The sequence below is a fragment of the Mirounga leonina genome, unplaced genomic scaffold (assembly GCF_011800145.1).
Source record: "Mirounga leonina isolate KUSES-001 unplaced genomic scaffold, KU_Mleo_1.0 Mir_127, whole genome shotgun sequence".
Taxonomy (NCBI): Eukaryota; Metazoa; Chordata; class Mammalia; order Carnivora; family Phocidae; genus Mirounga; species Mirounga leonina.
Window position 1 is genome coordinate 51,940,488 of NW_023270316.1, and position 23,139 is coordinate 51,963,626.

Genomic DNA, 23,139 nt, shown 5'->3' on the forward strand with positions numbered 1-23,139 from the left:
AAGTATAAGAGAATGTGGTAGCAGTAATTAGCTGTCATCAAAGCAGCACCCAGGGCTGGGTTTAAGAGGAAGACGGGATTACAACAGAAACAAGATTACGTGACATGTCACATAACAGCTGTGCTACTGTTACTATTAAGCCTTGATTTTCCAAATTTCATCAATGTGTTGACAAGGCAATGATGTTGAAGAAGTTCAAGTGAAGCTGTTCAGTTTCTAGTGATATGTAATTCAACTAAATAAAATATGGAACTCTCAGTTTAACCAAATAGTAAATGGAGAGCACATCACAGTTTCTGATAAGGCTACAAAATACATGTCAATCCTAAAGGAATGGAAGAGGTCCAAGATCATGAGCATGGGTTATTAAAAAAGAAAAAAAAAGCACTGTGCCACTTTGTAGCTCATCCCTGTTTTACTTTCTTTATACTTATCACTGTTTACAAATGTATTATTTACCTCTTTGTCTCTATTATCTGTCTGCTCCAGTAGAAAGTCAGGCTTATGGGATAAGAGCCCTTACATAACTGCAGCATCTAGAACAGTGCTTGATATGTAGTTGGTGTTCAATAAAAATTTACTGAAAGTTGATTGCTACTGGTAAAATGTTACATGATAATCATATAAAAGCATGTCCATACAGTATTATCTCAATGTATATTTATGTACATTATATACATGCAAGGAAAAATATGTGGGAGAAAACAAAAATATTAAGTCATAGTTATTTTGGGGTTGTGAAATTATGGGTGATACTGTTTTCTTCCCTTAATTTCTTTATTTTCCAATCTCCTTCCTTCCTTCCTCCCTCCCTCCCTCCCTCCCTCCCTCCCTCCCTTCCTTCCTTCCTTCCTTCCTTCCTTCCTTCTGAGTGAGAGAGCACATGCATGTGCACAAGCTGGGGATGGGGAGGGGGCGAGAGAGAGAGAACCTCAAGCAGACTCTCATGCTGAGTGTGGATCCCAACATGGGGCTCAATCCCACGACCCTGAGATGATCATGACTTGAGCTGAAATCAAGAGTTGGATGCTTAACCGACTGAGCCACCCAGGCGCCCTCCAGTTTTCATATAATGAACTCATGACTTTTATAATCTGAAACAAAAATAAGTTCTTTTTTCTCAAAAGGATTTAAAAATATCCTTTTATATTTTTATGAAATACATCTTTGAGACTAGCTTGCAAGTTATGGAGTGTAAGACTTCTCAAACTTTAATGTGCATACAAATAACTTAGGGATCTTGATAAAATGCAGTTTTTGATTCAGTAGGTTTGTTAACAACTGGCCCAATAGCACTGTGGAATTCTGCTAATGATTAGTAAAAATGATAAAAGGGGGTCCTTTTTAGGGGACCTATTATTGCCCACGGTTGGAAGGCTGCAGAATTATAAAATGCTTACTTTTCCCTTAAAATAGTATATTTGTTGGGGTGCCTGGGTGGCTCAGTCATTAAGTGTCTGCCTTTGGCTCCGGTCGTGGTCCCAGAGTCCTGGGATCGAGTCCCACATCGGGCTCCTTGCTCCGCAGGAAGCCTGCTTCTCCCTCTCCCACTCCCCCTGCTTGTGTTCCCTCTCTCGCTGTGTCTCTCTCTGTCAAATAAATAAGTAACATCTTAACAACAACAATAAAAGAATAGTGTATTTGCTGTCTCTGGATTCACCATTATGGAAGAAGCTCGGGATTTTAGGTCTTGATTTTCTTATGCCAATGTTGTTTCTTTTCCTAGATATGATTATCATCCCTCAAGGTGCTCTCTAGGTTGAAGACTATTTCCATTGTGTGTGATAGAAGAAAAGAACTTAGTAAAATTTGGGGTAAGAGTGAGGGAAGGAACCTGTTTTTTCCAATAAATCTGCTACCCCTTTTTTCCTTTTTGGGGGGTCAACTTTTACAATTGAAGTACAGCGTACTTGTAAGTAAAGTGCATAACATCTTAAGTGCAGAGCTCAATGAACTTTGCAAGTGAACACTCCATGTAGCCACCTGTACCTCCACAGCCCCCCAGGGCTCCTTCTGGAATTTCCCTCCCCCTGCCAAAGGTAACTTCCTATCCTGACTTCCACCAGCATGGCTTAGGTTTGCGTGGCTTTGGACCTCGTAAAAATGGAGTCCCACAGTATGTGCTCTTTTGTGTCTGGCTTCTCTGGTTGCGCATGACTACTGTCAGGTTACCTATGCCGCTGAGTGCGGCGCCTCTTTATTCTCGCTCGCTGTTGTGATAGCCAATCCTATGATTCGGTCGCAATTTATCCACTCTGCAATGGCGCTGTTTCCGCTCTGGGGCTATCACGAATAATGTCGCCAGCAGTGGTCCTGAGCATGTCTCTTGGAGCAGATGTGTGGGTACTTCTGTTGGGCAGGAACCCTGGATACGTTCAGCTTTAGGAGATACTGCTAAACAGCTTTCCAAAGTGTTTTTTCCAACTTATATTCCCATGAGCAGTATAAAGGTTTCATCTGCTCATATCCTCACCAACACTTGATATTGATGGCTTAAGAAAAAAAATGGTTAGCCATTCTGGTGGGGGTACAGCATATGCCCTTCCCTTTTATTTTTATCTGTGGAAAAATGAATTTTGATTCCGCTGGTCATTGGTATTTTTGGGAACATGAGCCAGTAGGTTTTTTTGAGAAGTGGAAGTATGTACTGGCTTTTTGATCCAGAGCTACTGGGCACAAAGACATTTTTATAATAGTAGCACTATTCATTAGTTTTCAAGTCTAGAACGTGCAGATAAATATGGCCAGATAATTTATTGTCTGCCATCTAGCCAGTCTACCAATTTTTGGAAACTCAAAACAGGAAGAGGCCTGTCAGAATGGATACTCTTGGAGGCAAGGGGCTGAAGCGGGGGAGCGCTTTAAAAATTTACTGTGGGCTGGAACAGAAATATTTATTATTATGGACTGTGTATTTTATGGGACTCACTGAGATACCTCCTTAACTAGTAAGTTCCTACTGCATTTAAAGATATGCTTTTATGTATAACAAAGGTCCAAAAATGAGCTTTATAGTATATTCCTATTGCATGAAGTAAAGTGTTCTTATAAATATGTCCATCTGTTTTGGATTATACAATAAGTTCATACTAATGAGAATTTATTATACATAAAGCTAGGTTTCACTAGTAAAAATCTACATTACAGCCTTTCTAGAAAAGAAATACGGTTTTATTATGCTCATGTAAAGAACACCTAGACTAATTGAAATGCTCAGAGGATGATGTATTCTGGTTAATTTATTTTCTGGGAAATAACTGGTTAACCAGAAAGTACATCCACACTCATCTGTGGCAGTGAGGACATTGGGAGGAAGACACTTGACAAAAACCAATTATCTTGTGGTTTGTGACACTTGATCTTGTGTTTGCCGCACTGAAAGTATTCTGATTAATCTTAAGTCTTTGCTTATCTGGGTTGTGGTTAATTAGGACTTCCTTTACCTGTAAACTCTACAAGTAAGCTGATTTTCTATTATTCCTTCAGAATTTATTTAATGAGGAGATTAGAAAGATTTAAGTAGCAATTTTTGTAGAAAGCACATACAGTCTACAGAATAAAGCATATAGATGATCATCACTAAATACTTCCTGTGTGAATGAATAAATGTAAGCAGATGTCTGAGGATACCTGGGAGCAGTGATTCTTTCATTAAACATTAGCTCCTGTTATTTGTAACATTTCTCCATGTTCAACCAACATATACTTATTATGCTATTAATCTGCACCTTTAAAAAAATAAGATGCTGGATTAAGGTAAACTTTTGCACAGTATTTAGAAAATAAATTATAAATCAGTGGAAACAATATAACATTTTCTTAATGGTTCTCAGTATTTTGACATAGCAAAAAATATTTTTCTAGACACCTGTTAGGTTTGCTAGCTGCTCTAAATGCTGAAACAGGGCTGCCCAGGGAAGAGAAGATACAGACCTTCCTATTTTAAGGGATTCCCTGTTTCTTGAAGTGACATCTCGCCGCAAGGTTAAATACAGATTCATGTACTTAACAAAGACCACCCTCGTTACAAGAGTTTGTTCTCCTGCTTGCTGATGTGAAACTAAACTACGACTTTGAGTCACAACGTACTGTCATTTTATAATTCATTTTTATGAATAAAAGCAATTTTATGCCTGTTCTTCAAGAATTCAGTATTTTTTACCTCCAAGGAGCCGGGAACCACACGTAGCAGTGTGGATGTATAGCAGGTACCGCAAACTGACCAGTTCGAACGGAACCCTAGATCCACCCGGTCCTGCATTCCCCCAAGTCATCCTCATCTCAGTAAGAGCAGCTGGACAGCCCCATTCTTTGGGCTGGTCAGACCACAGGCCTACAGGCGTCTTCACCTCCTCTTTCTCCCACAGCTCATGTCTAGTGCCCGGCAAATCCCCTCAGCTTCCTCGTACCCACCATCTCTTCCCATTTCCATCCCATCCCCAGCACAAGCACCTTCTCTCTCGCCTGGGCCACTGCCATGGTCTCCTACCTGGCCTCCCTGCTTCTCCCCTTGCCCCCGTGGGCCCCTCTCCACATAGGAAGCACAAGAGTCTTTATGAAAACACATAGTAATTTGCAGCAAATGCATTAAAAAATACCGGCATGATTAAATTTTTAAAAGGCCTGATTGAACATCTCTTTCTTCTTCTTTTTTTTTTTATAGATTTTATTTATTTATTCATGAGAGATAGAGAGAGAGAGGCAGAGGCGGAGGGAGAAGCAGGCTCCCCGCGGAGCAGGGAGCCCGATGCGGGACTCGATCCCAGGACCCTGGGATCATGACCTGAGCTGAAGGCAGACGCTTAACCGACTGAGCCACCCAGGCGTCCCTGAACATCTCTTTCTCTAGTTATTTTCAGGAATGAAATATAGTATTTGTCTCTCTCGCATGTAATATGAATTATCACACTTTCTGCTTCCTCCTATCCTTCCTATCGACTTCTTGATTTTTGCTTAATTTGTGAAATACTATGAGAATTCAGGCCCCGCTTGTTATTATTAAGTTCACTTTTTTCATAGCCTTATTCTTGATATTTGAGTTTTCTTTAAAACATATTGATCATAATTATTTAGAGCTGAGTCTGGGTTTAACTGATTCTGATGCTCATTGCGAGTCCTTTTATACCATGAATTTCCCATTCTTAAAGAATTCTAATTCCCTTCTTCATTGGCTGGAATATTTAAACCTATGTGCTTATTTTATATATGTATATGTGTGCACATGTGTGTATACATATTTCCTTCACAATTATTTTCAAAAAGAGTACTTAAGTGACATATATTTTAAGTCTCTGAATATCTGAAAGGGTCTTCTGTCTCCTTGTACTTTGGTAAGTAGAGAATTCTCGGCTCACAACTCCCCCGTCCCCCCCAAATTCTGCAGATGTTCTGTCACCATCTTCTGGCATTCAATGTTTCAGAGACAACTAACGTAAGATTAATTTTTATCTAACAATAGCTTGTTTTTTGTCTGCTGGGATGCTTTTAGGATATTTTCTTTGTTTTGGAAATGTTAGTGTTCTGTGAGGTTGTGGTGAGGTGCTCATCTCTTTTGATGACTTTTGCCTGGTCCTCCGTGAAGTGTTTTTCACCCATAGACATACGACTGTCTTCAGCTCAGTACAGTTTTTTTGTTGTTGTTGTTATTGTTGTTGTTATTACTCTGATTATTGTTTATGTGTTCTTTTAGGTTCTCTTTGGGAATATCACTGGCTCATTCAGCATGTATTTTCTAAACACTCACCATGTGCCAAGGTCCTACTTAACAGTAGGGCTCATGGCTCAGTGTGTTAACTCTCTGCTCTGTTTTTATTGATCAGCTTTCTTTTGGTTTTTATCTCCTTAGTTCCCCTACAGTCTGGAATAACAATTCAAGTTTCCACTTACGTTAGTACTTCGACTTAAGACTGGATTGAGTCTGTTCCTTCTACTTTTAATGTAGATTTCAGTTTGGCACAGCATTTTTAGTTTTTTTAAATAATCTTTCCTTATTGCATTCAACTCCCTTATTATTCCTGCTTGCTTCTTGGCCAGACTTTCTTTAAATCCATGTCTTATTTCACATACTTCAAGTTTCTTTGAATTGTGAGAACGCAAAGCAGATGTTTTCTAGAACTCTGGTGCTTTAGGAAGAAAATACTCTAGCCCAGCAGCATCATCTTCCTCTACAACTTGGATGCATGTTACTCTACCTCACTGTAGAATCATCTCTTAGATCCCGTGTTATTTCGTTCTTGGGTGTCCCTACTCTTGAATGATGAGACGGCTATACAAAATTGTTTAGGAACAGACTGGGAACAGACTCTCCTTGCTTGCACTGACTCGCCACTTTGTTATTATCAGAGTTCTCCTTGAAGATTTCAAACAGATGCTCTTAGCTGAATTAGATCTACACTACTTAGCTCAGGAACTCAGTAGGGAAGGAGCTGGAACTGTGGACAGTCCCAGTGTGAGAACTTCATCTCCACATCATTTCTTACTTTGTTTGGAAAAGCCATTGCAAGGGGGCCACTTAGCATTTGTTTGATCTCATCTTCAGGCCAAGTGTAAGTTAAGGCTGGTCTGGCCCCTTTCCCGGTGTTATTTCTTCTCCGGCTTTCTGGTTGTTGTATCCACGGCCTAAAATCTAGGCCTCTCCACCCCCACTGCTCTCGGTGTTGCTTCCAACTGCTGTTTGGCAGTGACAACGTGGAGGTCAAGTGATCTGCTACTCACTAGCTTGAGGTTTCTGGCTTCCATTCGCCACCTCTCCATGCAAGGGAGGCCAATCTGACTCTACTGGGTTTCATGTACTTTCTGGCTGGTAATGCTATTTCCTAGGGAGGTTTTTGAGTTGTCACTAATACTGTCATTCATAGGGTCTCATCACACTCCACTTAGCACAAATTCTTCAAAGCTTCTTGCATGTCACTCGCACTCTTCCCTAATTTCTCCTGTCATATGGTTTTTCACTGTTAGCAGCATTTTGTTATTTTAACATGTTCATGGTCGTCCAGTGAAGACTGAGTTAGAGGCCCGTGCTCAAGCAGCCTGGAAGTCAGGACTGTATTTCTAGGCTGCACTTGGTTGAAGTTGTCCCTCATGGCCACTAAGGCCATGTGCTGAGTGATGAGCCATTCAGGTGCTAAAAAGAGTAACTAGTCAGAATGGCTAAAATCAACAAGTCAGGAAACGACAGATGTTGGCGAGGATGCGGAGAAAGGGGAATCCTCTTACGCTGTTGGTGGGACTGCAAGCTGGTGCAGCCACTCTGGAAAACAGTATGGAGGTTCCCCAAAAAGTTGAAAATAGAGCTACCCTACAACCCAGCAACTGCACTACTGGGTATTTACCCCGAAGATACAAATGTAGGGATCTGAAGGGGTATGTGCACCCCGATGTTTATAGCAGCAATGTCCACAATAGCCAAACTGTGGAAAGAGCCAAGATGTCCATCGACAGATGAATGGATAAAGAAGATGTGGTACATATACACAATGGAATATTATGCAGCCATCAAAAGGAATGAGATCTTGCCATTTGCAACGACGTGGATGGAACTGGAGGGTATTAGGCTGAGCGAAATAAGTCAATCAGAGAAAGACATGTATCATATGACCTCACTGATATGAGGAATTCTTAATCTCAGGAAACAAACTGAGGGTTGCTGGAGTGGTGGGGGGTGGGAGGGATGGGGTGTCTGGGTGATAGACACTGGGAGGGTATGTGCTATGGTGAGTGCTGTGAAGTGTGTAAGACTGGTGAATCACAGACCTGTAACTCTGAAACAAATAATACATTATATGTTTAAAAAAAAAAGAAGAAGATAGCAGGAAGGGAAAAATGAAGGAGGGGAAATTTGAGGGGGATACGAACCATGAGAGACTATGGACTCTGAGAAACAAACTGAGGGTTCTAGAGGGGAGGAGGTGGGGGGATGGGTTAGCCTGATGATGGGTATTAAAGAGGGCACGTACTGCATGGAGCACTGTGTGTTATACGCAAACAATGAATCATGGAACACTACATCAAAAACTAATGATGTAATGTATGGTGATTAACATAACATAATTAAAAAAAAAAAAAAAGAGTAACTGGCATTTTACTGTTCTCCCCAAAATGCAGACGTTCCTTGATGTGGCTGTTTCCACCTTTCCTTTCCCTTTGCTCTGTACCCTCACCTTAGTCAACACACCTTTTCTCTTGGCTTGGGCAGTTGCTCTACACAGATGACCTTAAGAACGCAGACACAGGTATGTCTACAGATATGCAACCTATCCAGTCCTAACCTTGCCCCCGAACTCCAGAGCCACCTCTTAAAATCTTCAAATATCATGCTTGACATTTTTATGTGGTGTCCCAGGAGTGACAAAACATGGTAACATCCAAACCAAACATTTGCTTTCTTCACAAGCCTCTCCTCCTCCTGGCTTCCCTATTGCTGTTCTCTAGGGCTTGAAAACCTCACCATTCCCCTCACTTCACATTCAATCAGTCACTGTCTTCCCGTCCTACCTCCAAACTGTCTCATCCTTTCCATTTTCACTTCCATTACCCTGGCTCGGGTTCTTATCACTTCTTACCTGGATACCGAAAGTAATTTTAATGATTTGATTTCCGGGTTTCCCCACCTCTCTCTTATCTGATACTTTCTCTCTCCATGGTTATGAAGCCTCCTAAAGAAAATACAACTATACGACTCCCTTTCTCAGTCACGTTCACACTCCTCACTGATTATGGAATACAGTTAGCATGGTGTTCAAGGCCCCTCTTTTTTTCTCCTACTACCCACTGCCCCCGGCTTCATCCCCAAACTCTGAACTCTTGTCCTTCTGGACTGTTTGTTGTTCTCCAAACATCCTTGTATTCAAGGCTTCTTCCTCTGCTCATAGGTTCCTTCTGTCTAGACCAGAGCTATGCAAACTGCCTTTGGTGAGTAAACACCTGCTACTGGTCCACGGTGAAATAAGTTACAGAAGTGAACAGTAAGCATTTAAAAACTGGTATGGCAATATGACAAAGTGCTTTTTGTTTTCTGAATCGAATATTAAATAATACGGGTTTGTATCTTGTATGTTCATTTTTATATCTTTTTTTCAGTAATTCATTTCTATTTTATTTTATAAAAGCATTAGCTCATGGTCAATGAAAAAAACCTGGCTTCTCTCCACAGGCTGCAGAAGCTCTGGTCAAGACAATCCTTCCATCCCCATCCTTAGCAAGAGTTACCAATTGAAACCATGCTCATCCTTCATGGTCCAGCTCAAATGGCACTTCCTCTGAGTTTTCCCTAACTGCACAGCCTAGAAACTGCTCACACATTTGTCTACATAACACGGTACTTGATTTAAAATACCACTGTGGCATTTACCATATTGTGTCTTCTACTACAACTACACATGTATCTTCTTTCCTAAGTTAGTCTTTGAAGGAAAGAAATCTTAGGCAAAAGAGATACTCAACAAATGTCTACTGGATGAAATACAGTTATTATAAATTAAATAAAAGGAATGGGGAAATGCTTTCCGTTCTTTACATATGAATAAAGTGGGTGCTCAGAATAAAGTCTCAATTCCTTGCTGGGCACCTATCTGCCTCTTAGCCCCAAGTCCTTGTGTGCATTTTACGCTGAGTGGAATCCTGCTCACACTGGAGATCAGCCCTCAGCTCACCCCTGAGACCGCACAGTGTCATGCCTTTGTCTATGCCATGTTCTCTGCTGGGGCATTGGTTTCACTTTCCTTTAACTGGTGAATACTCGTGTATCCTTCAAGAGCCAGCTCATGTATATCCTTTCCTGAAAAATCTATCCTAGAATCCCTTTCCTCTGGCTTCCACCGCATTCTATGCATCTGTCTTCCTAGACACCTACCATACTCAACTGAAATGATCTGTTTGGGTGCCCGTCTTTCCCACTCCTCAAATGTATAGCCTTCTTGAGGACAGGGACAGTATCCCGTGAATCTCTGTGCTCTCAGTGCCCAAGCATGTCACACATCAATGTTCAAAAACACTGTTTATCTCAGCCTAAGCTCATTGCAAATTACTCAAGGGAAAAAAAAAAGAACATAATTATTGGTTCATGGAGATATCATGCTAGCCAAAGCAATCAGAGAAAGGCTAATTTAGTTTAGCCTGAGAATGAAATTACTGATTGTAGATCAGCAAAATGCTGGAGAGAAGATATGATTACAATCAGTGGCTTTTTGTGGAACGGATATTTTCTTTTGTCAGGGAATGGAGGAATCATTCAGATTCTGAACCAAGTATAATTGAAGTTATGACACTCTATTCTAATAAGAAAATTTTTGCTATTGATTCATAAAAGGTCCAATAACCAGGACCCTACGATATCCCATATAGAATCCAGTCAAGAAGCAAAGGGAGGTCACCGGTGATGGTTATCTTAACTGGGAAGGCCAGGAGTTGCAACGGACGCATGTGTTGAAGCAGATATTAACAGGAGTGACAACAACATTCCCTTTCTTCACATCTCAGCCCTACCGCCTGGAATCAGTGCATGGGTTTGAAGCTGTACTTTGAGAAGTCATCTCAAATGATGATTTGCTAGTTCCTGGCCAGACGATCTGCTGTTCACCAAGGAAACACCCATGGTTACTGGGATTACACAGCAACCTCAACACAGCTGGGAGCTATTAGTCAATCAGAGCCACGCAGGACTGGCAGACGGTGGCGAAAGGGGGACCAAACAAAGCCTTCTTGTTTTGGTTACAATCTAAAGACTCATATTCCACTGGAGGCCCTGTCTATCCTTGGCCAGTAGCTGTTTTTAACTAGCACTATCTGTCTACGTGGAGGACTAGAGGGCCCACCTGAGAATAACACTTCTGCGGATTTGAGGGAAACACCTGAAAATGCTATGTTGGCATCTGGATAATGATGCAAAATGCTTTACGAGTATATGTGAGAATGATTCTTCTTATAGAATTGTAGAGCTGGCAGCGGATAACAGACGCCTAATAGATAACAGGGACCCGAGCTTCAGGCTCAGATGCCCACTTCACTAGCCATATGACCCAGGCCAAGTCACATCATCTTTCTACTCTTCAGTTCCCTCAGTACAAAGCGGGAACAAAATAGCTACATTTCAGAAGACTGTGAGGATGGGTTACATGCCTCGGCTTCCTTATCTATCAAATGTAGAAAATAGTTCTTACTGGTTATCATAAGGGATTCACCAGCACAATGAATGAATGTAAAGTATGTGACTGGGTGTCTGGCTTGCAGTCCAGGCTGACGAATATTAGCAAAAACTAGGGAAGTAATGATGAAACAAATTCTTCCGCAGGGGCGCCTGGGTGGCTCAGTCATTGAGAGTCTGCCTTTGGCTCAGGTCATGATCCCAGGGTCTTGGGATCAAGCCGCACATCGGGCTCCCTGCTTGGCAGGGGGCCTGCTTCTCCGTCTCCCACTCCCCCTGCTTGTGTTCCCTCTCTCGCTGTGTCTCTCTCTGTCAAATAAATAAAATATTAAAAAAAAAAAATTCTTCCGCAGAGAATGCTACGTGCTAGGCATTGTTTAAACGGTTTGCATGTATCATCTGAGTCAATCTGCATAACTGCCCTATTATCTGTCATTGCATTTTACAGAACCCCGGGCTGTCTGGCTCCAGAGCTGGTGCTATTAGTCACTAAACGATGCTGATGACAATGATGATGATGGAAGAGATCATGATAATGGTGCTGATAACGTGAGGCATCTAGTAGAATGTCTGGCACATGGCAATTGCTCAGTAAATGCTTGCTATTATTAAAATGCTTGCATATTTGGAGAGATGGAAGCTCTATATCCGTTTTAGGTTCTCCTCCAAGGATTACATCATTTTTATTCCCTTTCTTATATCTTAAAACTCTTTCTTGCTATTATTTAAGCCTAGTTTCTCTTTTTCAGATTTCCAAGGAGGAAGAGAAAACGTCCTTGAAATAATTAGTTACTCTATTTGAGGATATCTAGAAAGTTATTAACCCTGATCCCCTTATGGTTTTTATATAGGTGCCAATTTCTTGTTTTCCATTGTGTTTGTTTCTTTTCTTTGAGCCCTTCACAGTTTTCTTTCACATCTCTCTTTGAGGATGGAAAGCAAAACTGGACACTGTTTCTGGTACTGGTCTCATCACTGTGGGCTTTAGCAGAAGTCATTCCTTAATGGTAACCTTAACTCTAACCCAGGCTTAATGGGTGTCCTACTTGAAGAAGTCACAGTAGTAGGTCTACCTTTTCTTCCTTTGGCTGATCTGGTGAACATAGTATCATTTATCTTAAAGGGCTGATGTGAGGATTAAATGTAGTGATGTTTATAAAAGTAACTAAAGCCTGGTGCCCAATGAACACCAATCAAGGCATGAACTAATACCAGATGAGGATTCTCATTCCTTCAATTAAAAATGTGTTCTCACATTCCTCTCTGGTACTGCCAATAATCTAATGGCCTATTTGTACACAGGGTAACACTCAATGTTGTCTGCATGTAATCATGGAAACCAGGGCCAGATTGTGATCTGGTCTCTGTGATTTTTTTTAAAAAGATTTATTTATTATTTATTTGAGAGAGAGAGAGAAGAGAGAGGGAGAATCTCAAGCAGATGCCCCGTTGAGTGTGGAGCCCGGTATGGGACTGGATCTCAAGACCCTGAGATCATGACCTGAGCCGAAATCAAGAGCCGGACGCTCAACTGAGCCACCCAGGCACCCCAAGGTCTCTGTGGTTTTGATGGCCTTCTCCTTTGCCACCATCCCCTACCACACACAGGCTCTTCTCAGTCCCACTGAACAACCTGCACTTGTACATCTTGTGTCCTATGTCTGGAACGCCCTGACTCCTCAACCATCTGGAAAGTCCTCAGCATCTTTCAAGTGTGAACTCAAGCATTACATTCTCCACGAAGCCCTTCTTCGTTCATTCCATAGCATTGTGCACATACTTCTCTATAGAATCTAAGAAGTCATCTGCCTATTTGTCTTTGAGTTCCTTCTTTGAGGGCAGGGGCTGCATTTTATTTTTCTATCCCTAATGTCTGGAGTGCATCAAGAACTTAAGAAATGAATGACTGACTAAAGCACTCATTCTTCAGTCTTAGCATGAGCACTGCCTCTCATCACCCTCATCTCCTGTGAACCACTTTGGCTCTTTTTCACCTTTTGCCTTGCCCTGGAGATCACCCAGAAGTTGCCCTCAATGCCCAGGGTGATAAGCACTGGTAAAGTGAGTGTCTTTACTGGAAAAAAGTAAAGTGAGTGTCTTTACTGGAAAAAAATCCAATCATTCCATGTTACTTTGTTCACACAATTTGCCTATGGATTTTTTTTTTTTTTAAGCAAATTCTCCAAATAGCAGATCTTTGTTTGGGAAATACCGAAGCATCTTAATCCACATTTTAAGGGGCAAGAGAAGTATTAACTGCTTCTGAGACAACCACGGTCTAAAACTGAAAAATGGCAGGCAAAGCAGGGGCAGGGGGAACATAGGAGGAGACGCCAGGAGACCCAGAGAATGCACAGTTTGGATGACCCAAAATGCTCTTCTGTCTCTATAGTCCATGACAGTAAAATGATTTGTAGGAAGAGAATTCTATCTGTGAATTTCTAGTTAAGGTGGGATGCTCATAGATCTTATATGAGGGAAATCAGGAAATCTAGTGTCTTCTAGGGTTACTGGTCAAATTATTGCTTCCTGGACAGGATAGGTGGGGTCAAATATTCTTCCTTGGGGAACTCACCTGAGAAGGCCATGGAGTGATCCACAGTCTTACTCAAACATTTTGGCATTAATATTTTCTGACTGGCTTAATAGGGTTTGGATAACTTTCTCTAATAGTTCTGGGATGGGTCCAACTTTGGGCCCAGATTATTTTCTTAGTCCACTGTTGGAGGATTACCTGTAAATTATCCAGGATGACTCGGAGTGAGTGCACCTGCCGTCGAACAGCACCTGAGAACCTTTCATACGTGGCGGCATCATACTCACTCATTTGGATCTCCTTTAACCTGAAGCCAGAAGGGGTAGAAAAGATAATAGCTGAAATCCTGTACATGTGGTCTTTTACTTCCATTCATCTGCTGCTAGAACTCTAGCAAGGTCCTTGGTAACTGAGGTTGCCTGGGAGGAGAAAAGGCAAGAAGTAATGTCTCCAGCTAGGAGTTTCAAAGGAAGAAGATGTCCAGCGGTGGGCTGGTACATGGTGAACAAGGAGCCTTCTAGAACAAACAAAACAAACTGAACCAATCAAACAAAAAGCCCTGATGTATAGTATTTGCTGATTTCTACAGTGTAAATAGTCCCCTCGTGATCAATTCCAAGCTACTAACAGTAAGATCACCGAGCACTGACTTGGAAAGAAAGGTGCACAGTTGGCCCTCATGAACCCGTGAGTCAGCTCTAGAGCAAACTGTTGCCATATCCCAAAGACCTGTCACGATGTTGGCAGCTGGTCAGTTCATGGGGCAGGTTCCTAGAAGAGTTCTGTGGGCTGCTTTCAGAGACCAAGGGCAGGTATTTGGTTGACTAAGATTAACAGCTCAGGCCCAAAGAATGTAATTTAATGTGTTGCTTTGTAGGATACAAGAGTTTTCTGAAGTTGCTGTGTGCTTTTAATAGGATGATTGTGTTTTCATATGATTGTGGCTTCGAAGTCCTTTCCTGCTAGTGCAGTGCTCCTTTCGATCGTTCTTCCTCATTAGCTTCCACTGCAGCCCCACCAGTGTATTTAGAGACCCCTGAACATGGCACAACCCCACCTCTCGGAGCTCCTGCCTGGGCTGCTCCCCCTCCAGGAACTTCCTTTCTCTGCCTCTTTGCCTGTAACTCCCACTTTCTCTTCAAGAGTCAAATCAATGAGGACCACCTCGAGGAAGCCTACACTGATCCCAGGTCTGTCTTCTTTGCTCTCAGAGCACGTTGTGCTTCTCACTATCAGAGCATTTCCTCCCCCTGCTATGCCCATCGGCTGCCTGTCTCCCCAACTAGGCTCCTTTATGAGAAGGATTGAGTCTCATTGTTATGTGTACAGTGCCCAGCATGGTACCCGGCACTTAATAGATGCTCAAAATGGAATGAAATGAATGACTGAAATAAAAATAAGACTCAGGATTATTTAAAATGCAGCATCTTAAACCAGTCATAAGGAGAAGGTTCATTCACTGAGTGAGGCTCTCTTGGGTTTTACAGGGTTGTATCCATAATATACTAACTTGATCAAGTGTTTCTGTAAGTTTCGATAAATGTAAAGGCGCTCATCCTCAGATAGGCACTAATGAATATACATCAGCAGAGCTTAGCAATAATAGCACAGTCTTCTAAATTGCTGTGCGTGCACACGCATGCATGTATGGGTGTGTGCAGTATTGGGAGGTATGGATCCCAGATCCATAGCTGAAACTCTTATCTCAAATACAGATTTATCTTCTTGGGAACAGAAACCCCAAATGCTGAATGACAGTGAATGGTCTCTATTCCTCCATGTCAGGCCAAGCGCCGGGGAGAATCCAGCCAACACAGGGCAGAATGTTGGAGGCTTGTCAGAATCACATAACGTTAGGCCCACACTGCCAGGGGCAGATCTGCAATTCCTGCCCTGCCACCTGCAGGGGTTGGCTAATACCAACTCAGCTGTCAAGATTCCGCTTGAAGTCTTGCTTGATCCCTCCAGTAAAACTGATCATTCCCATTCATGAATCTTCTGTAGATATCTACTATGAAACCTCTGCACATTATGGCTTTCGCTAGAAATGTCTATTTCCCTCTATCACAGTGCTTTTCAAACTTTATTTTCCACACAAGGCGATATGCTTTACACTGAGATCCAGTACACAAAACACATATGCACGTGTGTTTGTATAAATTAAACCAAAAATTCAATGAAACATACATTTACTACATATGATTTACTACATGGATATTTTCTCTTCTATTCCTCTGGGAGAAGAAATAGTCTTATTTTTTCTTTGAATCTCCAGTACCTACCACAATGCCTGGCACATGGTAGCACTCAATAAACACTGTTAGATAACACTTTGAAAACACTGACTATCAAAAGGTAAATAATAGCTGAATGGTGTTTCCCAGGGTGACATGCCAAGGGGCCCTTCTAAATCTGATTTACTCTCTGTTCTGAAGAACAGCTAGGAATACGTGCACAGGACTTGACCTCCCAACAATACCTCGTATGTTTGGTTTTGGCAATCTCCTAAACCTCTCTATAAATTTTCATTAGATTAAGTTATGTCTCAAGTATCAAGGCTGACAGAAGCTGGGCACCATGAATATTGCAGGATATGCTACTTCCTCCCTTCATACACAGGAAGCTAATATGCTCTTTTCCAAAGAAGGGGGATTAGTACTTTTCCAAAGGGAGGTTAGAAAAAAAAATGTGGATACAGCTTGTCCTTAGCAGGAGGAAAAATACATACACGCACGGGCACACACATGCATCAAGAAAGGAATCAGGCAGTTGGTAGGTCACCTTGGGCAGACTGGTCTTTGTAGTGAGATCAGAATCAGCTCCATTTATAAGGCTACTTCTGGCACGATCGTGTTGCACCCAAAAACACACCACATGCTGTTTTAATTATGAAGAAATCTGGAAATCATATTCCAGGTTGTGTCAGCTTTCAGAAAGATCACCTACAAGGTGTTCAAAGCTGATAAATTCTGAAAGATGAAGACTGACGCAGGGAATGGGGAAAGAAAATAGGAAATTATAGCCTTTGGATCAGATAAGCTTCCTGGTGCTAATACTCTCAAAGCCCACAAGACTAGCTGGAAATATGTCTTTTTGCTGCTTTAACCCTGATCAAAACTGCAGGGCACAGCTGCTTCACATCCTAGTAATCTATGTGGACTAACTGCATTTTGTTGGCACAGTATACTTTTAAAGGGTGTATTTATTGTTATGTAAGAGTCTGGGAATTTGGGTTCTCATTTTACTTTTCTTATAGGTCAGACTTAAATATTATAATTTTGGACCAGTTATGAGGAAAACAAACCTAAGCTGAGATCTACTGTGTAAGACTGATTCGTTTTACAAATGCTAGTAGGTATACCTTCCATTAGCTGACGCCTGCCTCGAACGCCCTTTTATTTATTTATTTATTTTTAAAGATTTTATTTACTTGACACAGAGAGAGCAAGAGCGAGCGAGAGAGCGAGCGAGCAAGCACAAGCAGGGGGAATGGCAGGCAGGGGAGAAGCAGCTCCCCACTGAGCAAGGAGCCCAATGCGGGGCTCAATCCCAGAACCCTGGGATCATGACCTGAGCTAAAGGCATCGGATTAACCGACTGAGCCACCGAGGCGCCCCTCGAACACCCTTTTAGGCATGGAAAATACCTCACCATCAATCTCATTCATGTTTTATTGGTTTAATGTTTCTGTCCTGCTTTCTGCATGTCTTATGCTTGTCTACCTCTGTTAGTCTTCCCGAATCAATCCTTTTTTTCAAAGTTTTAATTTAAATTCCAGTTAATTAATATACAGTGTAATATTAGTTTCAGGTGTAAAGTATCAACCAATTCTTGATATATAGAAAGAGGTACAGAACTGGAATTCAGATACAAATGAATGCTAACTAGAGGCTATTTTGATGATGACAAGAGCCAATCAGTAGTATTAGGCTCTTTAAGGCAATACGGGGGACCTCCAGGCTGATGGATGGGTCTGCCTGTCACTCTGGTTTCAGCCAGTTTCTTTTTTTTGTTTAAGTTTTTATTTTAATTCCAGTTAGTTAACATACAGTGTTATATTAGTTCTGGGTATACAATATATATTGATTTAACACTTCCATACATCACCTGGTGCTCATCACAGCAAGTGCCCTCCTTAATCCACATCACTCATTTCACCCATCCCCCCACCCAGTCTGGTTTAGCCAGTTTCTGAACTAAGTATCAGCCAGACTCTGAATAAAGCATTGGTATTCATGTGTGCATTATTCATTCCACACGTGTGTATGAGTGTTTGCCATGCACTGGGTTCTGGGATAGGTGCTGGGATGTACTAGAGAACAAAATCCCCTCCCCTCAAGGGACTAAAAGTCAGTGGAGAAGCAATCAACTCTTCATACAAATAATAATACAGTGGGAAAGAGTGATAAGAAGTGTGGAGAAAAGGTAGAGGACACTATAAAGCATAAATGGAGGGACTTGACCTCATTCTACATATGCTGAGAGTTGCAAAATAGCTTTAAAACAAACTATTTGATGATAGTGAAGAATTATTACTTTTTAAAGATACGATAGTTGAATTATATGTTTTTTAATTTTTTAAAGGGTTTTTATCTTTCAGAGATATACTCTGAAATATTTACAGTGAAAAGATAGGACATCTTGGATTAGTTTCAAAACAACGTAGGGATGGAGACTGGGAGTGGAGCCAAATTTTTCTTCTTGAAGCTGGGAGAACAGGTCCATAGGGTTCTCTCTCTGCTTCTCCCTCTTTTTATTTATGTTTGAAAAATTTCATAATAGGGCGCCTGGGTGGCTCAATTAAGCATCTGCCTCCGGCTCACGTCATGATCTCAGGGTCCTGGGATCAAGCCCCGCATTGGGCTCCCTGCTCAGCGGGGAGTCTGCTTCTCCCTCTCTACTGCTCCCCCTGCTTGCTCTCTCTCTCTTATAAATAAATAAACTCTTTAAAAAAAAAGTTTCATAATAAAAAGTTAAAGAGAATCTTCAGCAGTACTAAATTGGATACTCACCAAATAGGAGTTATTTACTACATGAAAGTAGAAAGCACCCTCTTTGCTGTGTTTTGCTATGCCCTGATTTTCTCAGGATTTCCATGTGTTTTTATTTCTTCCCCTCTTTTTTCATACTCTTGCTCACTTCCTGTCTTTCAACCACCTTATGGTCTTCTCTTTTACTCGGACTAGATTCTTCTCTGCAGTAATTAGCAGAGGTGTATGGTTTTCTTGCTCCCTTCCCCATTTCTTCCCTTTCCTCTCCCACAGACACTAAATTTAGTTGCCTTATTATCACATATGCTCCTTGACTTCTTTCCCCTGCACGGTGGTGGTGAACAGAACCAGGTCTCTTACCCCTATTATGGAAATCAGAGAAGGGGTTGCATACTCGTACCCAAGCACTTCTGAAAGGTCTTTCCACCTCCCCACGAACTATGTGTGTCAAAGCACGCTATTTGTCCACTTGTGCAAAAACTGAGACCACTCTGAGCATGGCAACCTAGGAACTCAGTAGTCGGGGAGGGGAGAATGAGGCGTATCTCATGTTTGGGTTCTTTTCCTAAGTGGATGTTTCGTTGTTTATATGGAAGGTTGAGCAGTCTGAATCCTAACAAGATCTTTCATATAGCATTCCTCCCACCTTTTTTGGAGAAGGTGAAACTGCTTTCATTTCTAACATAGTTATCTGTCCCCTAACTTCTTTGAGAGGAGGAAGAGAGGCAAGTCACCTATCTCCATGCAAGCCAATTCGGTCACAGTGAGGATAAATACATTGTTCCAGGGCTCCTGGGAAGTCAGCAGAATGGCTTGGAGGGACACTTTTGCCTTATTTACCTGCTGGGGACATGAAGCTCCTACTGCTCATAGGCTTTCCTGAGGGTGTGGCAGGAGGGGCCTGCATTCTTGTCCCTATTGTTCTGTGCTGTTTACTTGCAGGATGTGTAAGCACAGCGTGTAATGTAATACCAGATGTTCTACGTGGGAGGAACTTCATAACTCACACACACACACACACACACACACACAAGCGTGCTTTTTTCTAACGGCACCCAGCCCCTTCCATTGAGCACAACAATGTAAAGCTGCCTCCCAAATCACTACCAATTCCCTCACTCCTAAAGGAGGTACTGCCGGTCCTTTGGTATTTTTGGCTTTTAGCTAAAGAACACATGTGGATGTCTAGTGAAAGCATCATGTGGATTCTCATTTTTTAGATGGTTCCAATCAAAGTGGCCCACATGGGTTCCGGATCATCTAAAAGCCACAGGCTCGCTGGCCTGGATTTCAAGGCCTCCACGCACTGGCAGGGACTCCACATTCAACCTCCCTCCCCACCCACCCAGCTGGTACCCTTTCTCCTGGATGGGCAAGCGGGCTCTCTCCGCCACAGACACTGTGCTCATCCTGCTCATTTAGGTTTCCCCTCCTGGAAGATCCAAACCCTGGCTGAGCTCAGGCCCTACCTCACTGACTTATCCTTGTCTACACCAGCAGGAGGCATGGCTTCCGTACCATGACTGCAGCACTTAAGGAGTGTGTGTGAGTGTGTGAGTCTGAGTGTGCATATGCGTGTTTACGGGTCCTGTCCCCACACCCATCTACGAGATTCCTGAGGGCAGGAAGGGAACACTGCCTAGAGTTTGCTAAATTCCCTCTGGGGCCTAGGAATGGATGTGGATGGAGTGATTTGAACTTTAACTTCTCTTAAGAGCGGTCTCTTTGGTTTTCGTTTCTAATGGACTCAGTTCCTTTTTCTACTCAGCCACGTGTGATCAATGCATTGAACTGACCACATCAAGCAGAGAACGAGGCCTTATGTTCCCTGGGCTGTCTCTGCCGGGGAGGTGGGCGCTATGGGTCTCAGTTTGTGCTGTGCCAGGTGAGGGGTGACCCACTCACCGTTGCTGAAAGGCCTTCTGGCCCATCTCTCTGGCAGCTCTCTTCACCTCCTCGGGAACCGCGTCCTTCTCAGCCTCCGACACCTGGTACACGGTATGGCCTGCGTCCAGCCGGTATGGACCTCCTTTGCCGCCCAGACCTGCGGTGTCTCTTCCTCCTGGAAGGAAACCGTGAAACTCCAGGTGGTAAGTCTGATCCAGGCCACAAGACAAAAGTCAGATCATGGCTTGAAAGCCATCCCGTGAAGCATGTTAACTGTACCTAATTAGTAATTAAATATTCAAATGACCTTCTTCTGGAAACAAAGGGTACCCCCCTGTTTAGATGCCTTTTCTCTTCTCCATCCGCCAAAGTTTACCCATATTCCAAGGGTCAGTCCAAATCCCAGGACACCTCATCTGGTAACTCTACCTCATAGGGATCACTCCTGGCCACTATTTACTACCCTTTAATATTTATTTTTTTCTTTTCTCACCAACCATATGATGGGTGGGATTATATCTTATATACTTTTATACCTTTGTACCTATAAGAGTGGCTTGAACTCCATGGATAACTTGGTACATATTTGTTAATTAAATGAGCAACACTCCTCGTCCCTCACATGTTACCTTATTTTTCCCTAAAATAAGAGAAAGACAGGGAGGATAGAGGATACAGTCAGCTTTGGGTACTGTCCGTTTCAGAACAGTTTTTCCAATATAAACCCAAGTCTGCATGCTTATAAGTGTACACTGTTTATGTTGTAAATATAAATTAAATGCCTGGAAGACCAGGTGAGGACCTTGGCTAGCTAGAGAAAGCTTGCCTTATCTCAATACATTCAAATTATTTTAAAATACTGTGTTGACCCCCAAAATACATATATTGGCTAGATTTGGCCCCTGGGCTACCAGTTTATTACCTCTTCTTTATAATGATTAAAATACTAGCAATCAGTTTCTTTCATTCGTGCACACATAACTTGGGCACTTAGAAGAGAACTCAACATCGGAGAGAAAGTATCGTATCGTATCCTATCGTATACTAGTGTTATATAGCAGAGCATCGTACAGTTAAACTGGACTGCGTGAGTTTGCATCCTGCCCCCATACACTATGTGGGTGTCCTTGAAGGAAGTTCCTGAACTTCTGTGTGTCTCAGTCTCCTCAGCTGTAAAATGGAGATACTAATATGATTTACTTCTTGGCACTGTCATGAGGCTACGATGCTTAGAACAGTACCTGGTGCAAAATAAGAACTACCATGATTATTTAGACAACTTCCGGTCACAGAATGAGAATGAGGTCATTTCTAAGTTGCACAAAGTGGAAATTTTGAAAGCTTTTAGGTTTTGGTTAAATGATGTTACATTTATCTTTTCTCCCTTGGAGCCTTAATTGGTGTAATAAACTAAAAGTAAAACTCAGTATGCACTGCTTCCCTTACCAGGGTCCAGGCAGGTCACTTCCTTTTGGGAAATACCACGAGAACAACCTATTAATGATCGTATGTTTACCCTTTGATTTGAGCACATCTGATTTCACTCTTATTTAGAAATTGGGGGTGGAAAACTCCTTCTTAGACGTGTGTGATTCCTGGCTCTCACTCAGGGACAGCCTGGAGGCAAAGAGGACCAGGAACTGGACAATGACAATGAGCTCCAGAGGCAGAAAAGCTGTTTCTGTGACCCGATTCCCTTCCTATAGGAAGTTCTTCTTAGGCATGGGTGGGTCACAGATTCGAGTGGAACACTTCCTGGGTGCTGAGGTAACATCAGTCTTGGTGAAGAGGAAAGTACCCACAACTGTTCAGAGGCTGGTATGAGCGAGGCTCAGCATGAGTCACAGGAACCCTCGGGAAGGTTGCACCAGGGTGAAGAGGGCATGAGCGGGGAGCTCTTCATGACCTCTGCTTCTGAGAGCCTTTAATTTGTACTACTTAGGGCGCCTGGGTGGCTCAGATGGTTAAGCGTCTGCCTTTGGCTCAGGTCATGATCCCAGAGTCCTGGGATCGAGCCCCACATCCGGCTGCTGACTCAGCTGGGAGCCTGCTTCTCCCTCTCCCTCTCCCCCTGCTCGTGCTCTCTCTCTCTCTCTCCCTCCCTCCCTCTCTCTCTCTGTCTCAATGAATAAATAAAAAAAAAATCTTAATTTGTACTACTTAAATGAAAATGCTGGTCAGAGGTTCTAGACTTCAGGGCATAATCTTGAAGCTAATCCTGGACACCCTAAATCAGCTCCGAAAATATGGGAGAACACGCAAGGGAGGTGCTCTGATGATGAAAGAGGGATCAAGTGACTTGGGTCAGACTAAGTTCCACATAGAGAATTCTGAGGGAGAATGACAGACATAAAAAGAATTTGAAGTAAAAAAGATTCGATAGAAAAATAAAGGCCGAGGGAAACAAAAACATCGTCTTCAGTCTGGACAGAGGTGAGCTAGTAGATTCAAATGGAATAAAAAGCGAGAATCTCCGCTCCAGAGTAGTCCACCGCTGGGAAAAACCTACATCTGGCCAACTCGTTCCACAATGCATTCCATATGGATTAAATCTTGCTGGCTTGACACTAATTTCAAGATCAAAG

General features: G+C 42.4%; 1 protein-coding gene across 4 annotated transcripts in view; it reads right to left on the reverse strand.

Moving 5' to 3' along the window:
* VWA8 (von Willebrand factor A domain containing 8) overlaps window positions 1-23,139 on the reverse strand; it is a 345,308-nt gene that overhangs the window by 22,270 nt on the left and 299,899 nt on the right. For 2 of the 4 annotated variants that reach the window (XM_035003301.1, XM_035003300.1), the window contains 2 exons: window positions 20,573-20,729; window positions 13,875-13,983 (listed from right to left, as the gene is read on the reverse strand). In XM_035003301.1, the coding sequence (XP_034859192.1) occupies window positions 13,875-13,983; window positions 20,573-20,729 (266 nt within the window). The other 2 variants (XM_035003302.1, XM_035003303.1) reach the window with 2 other exon arrangements.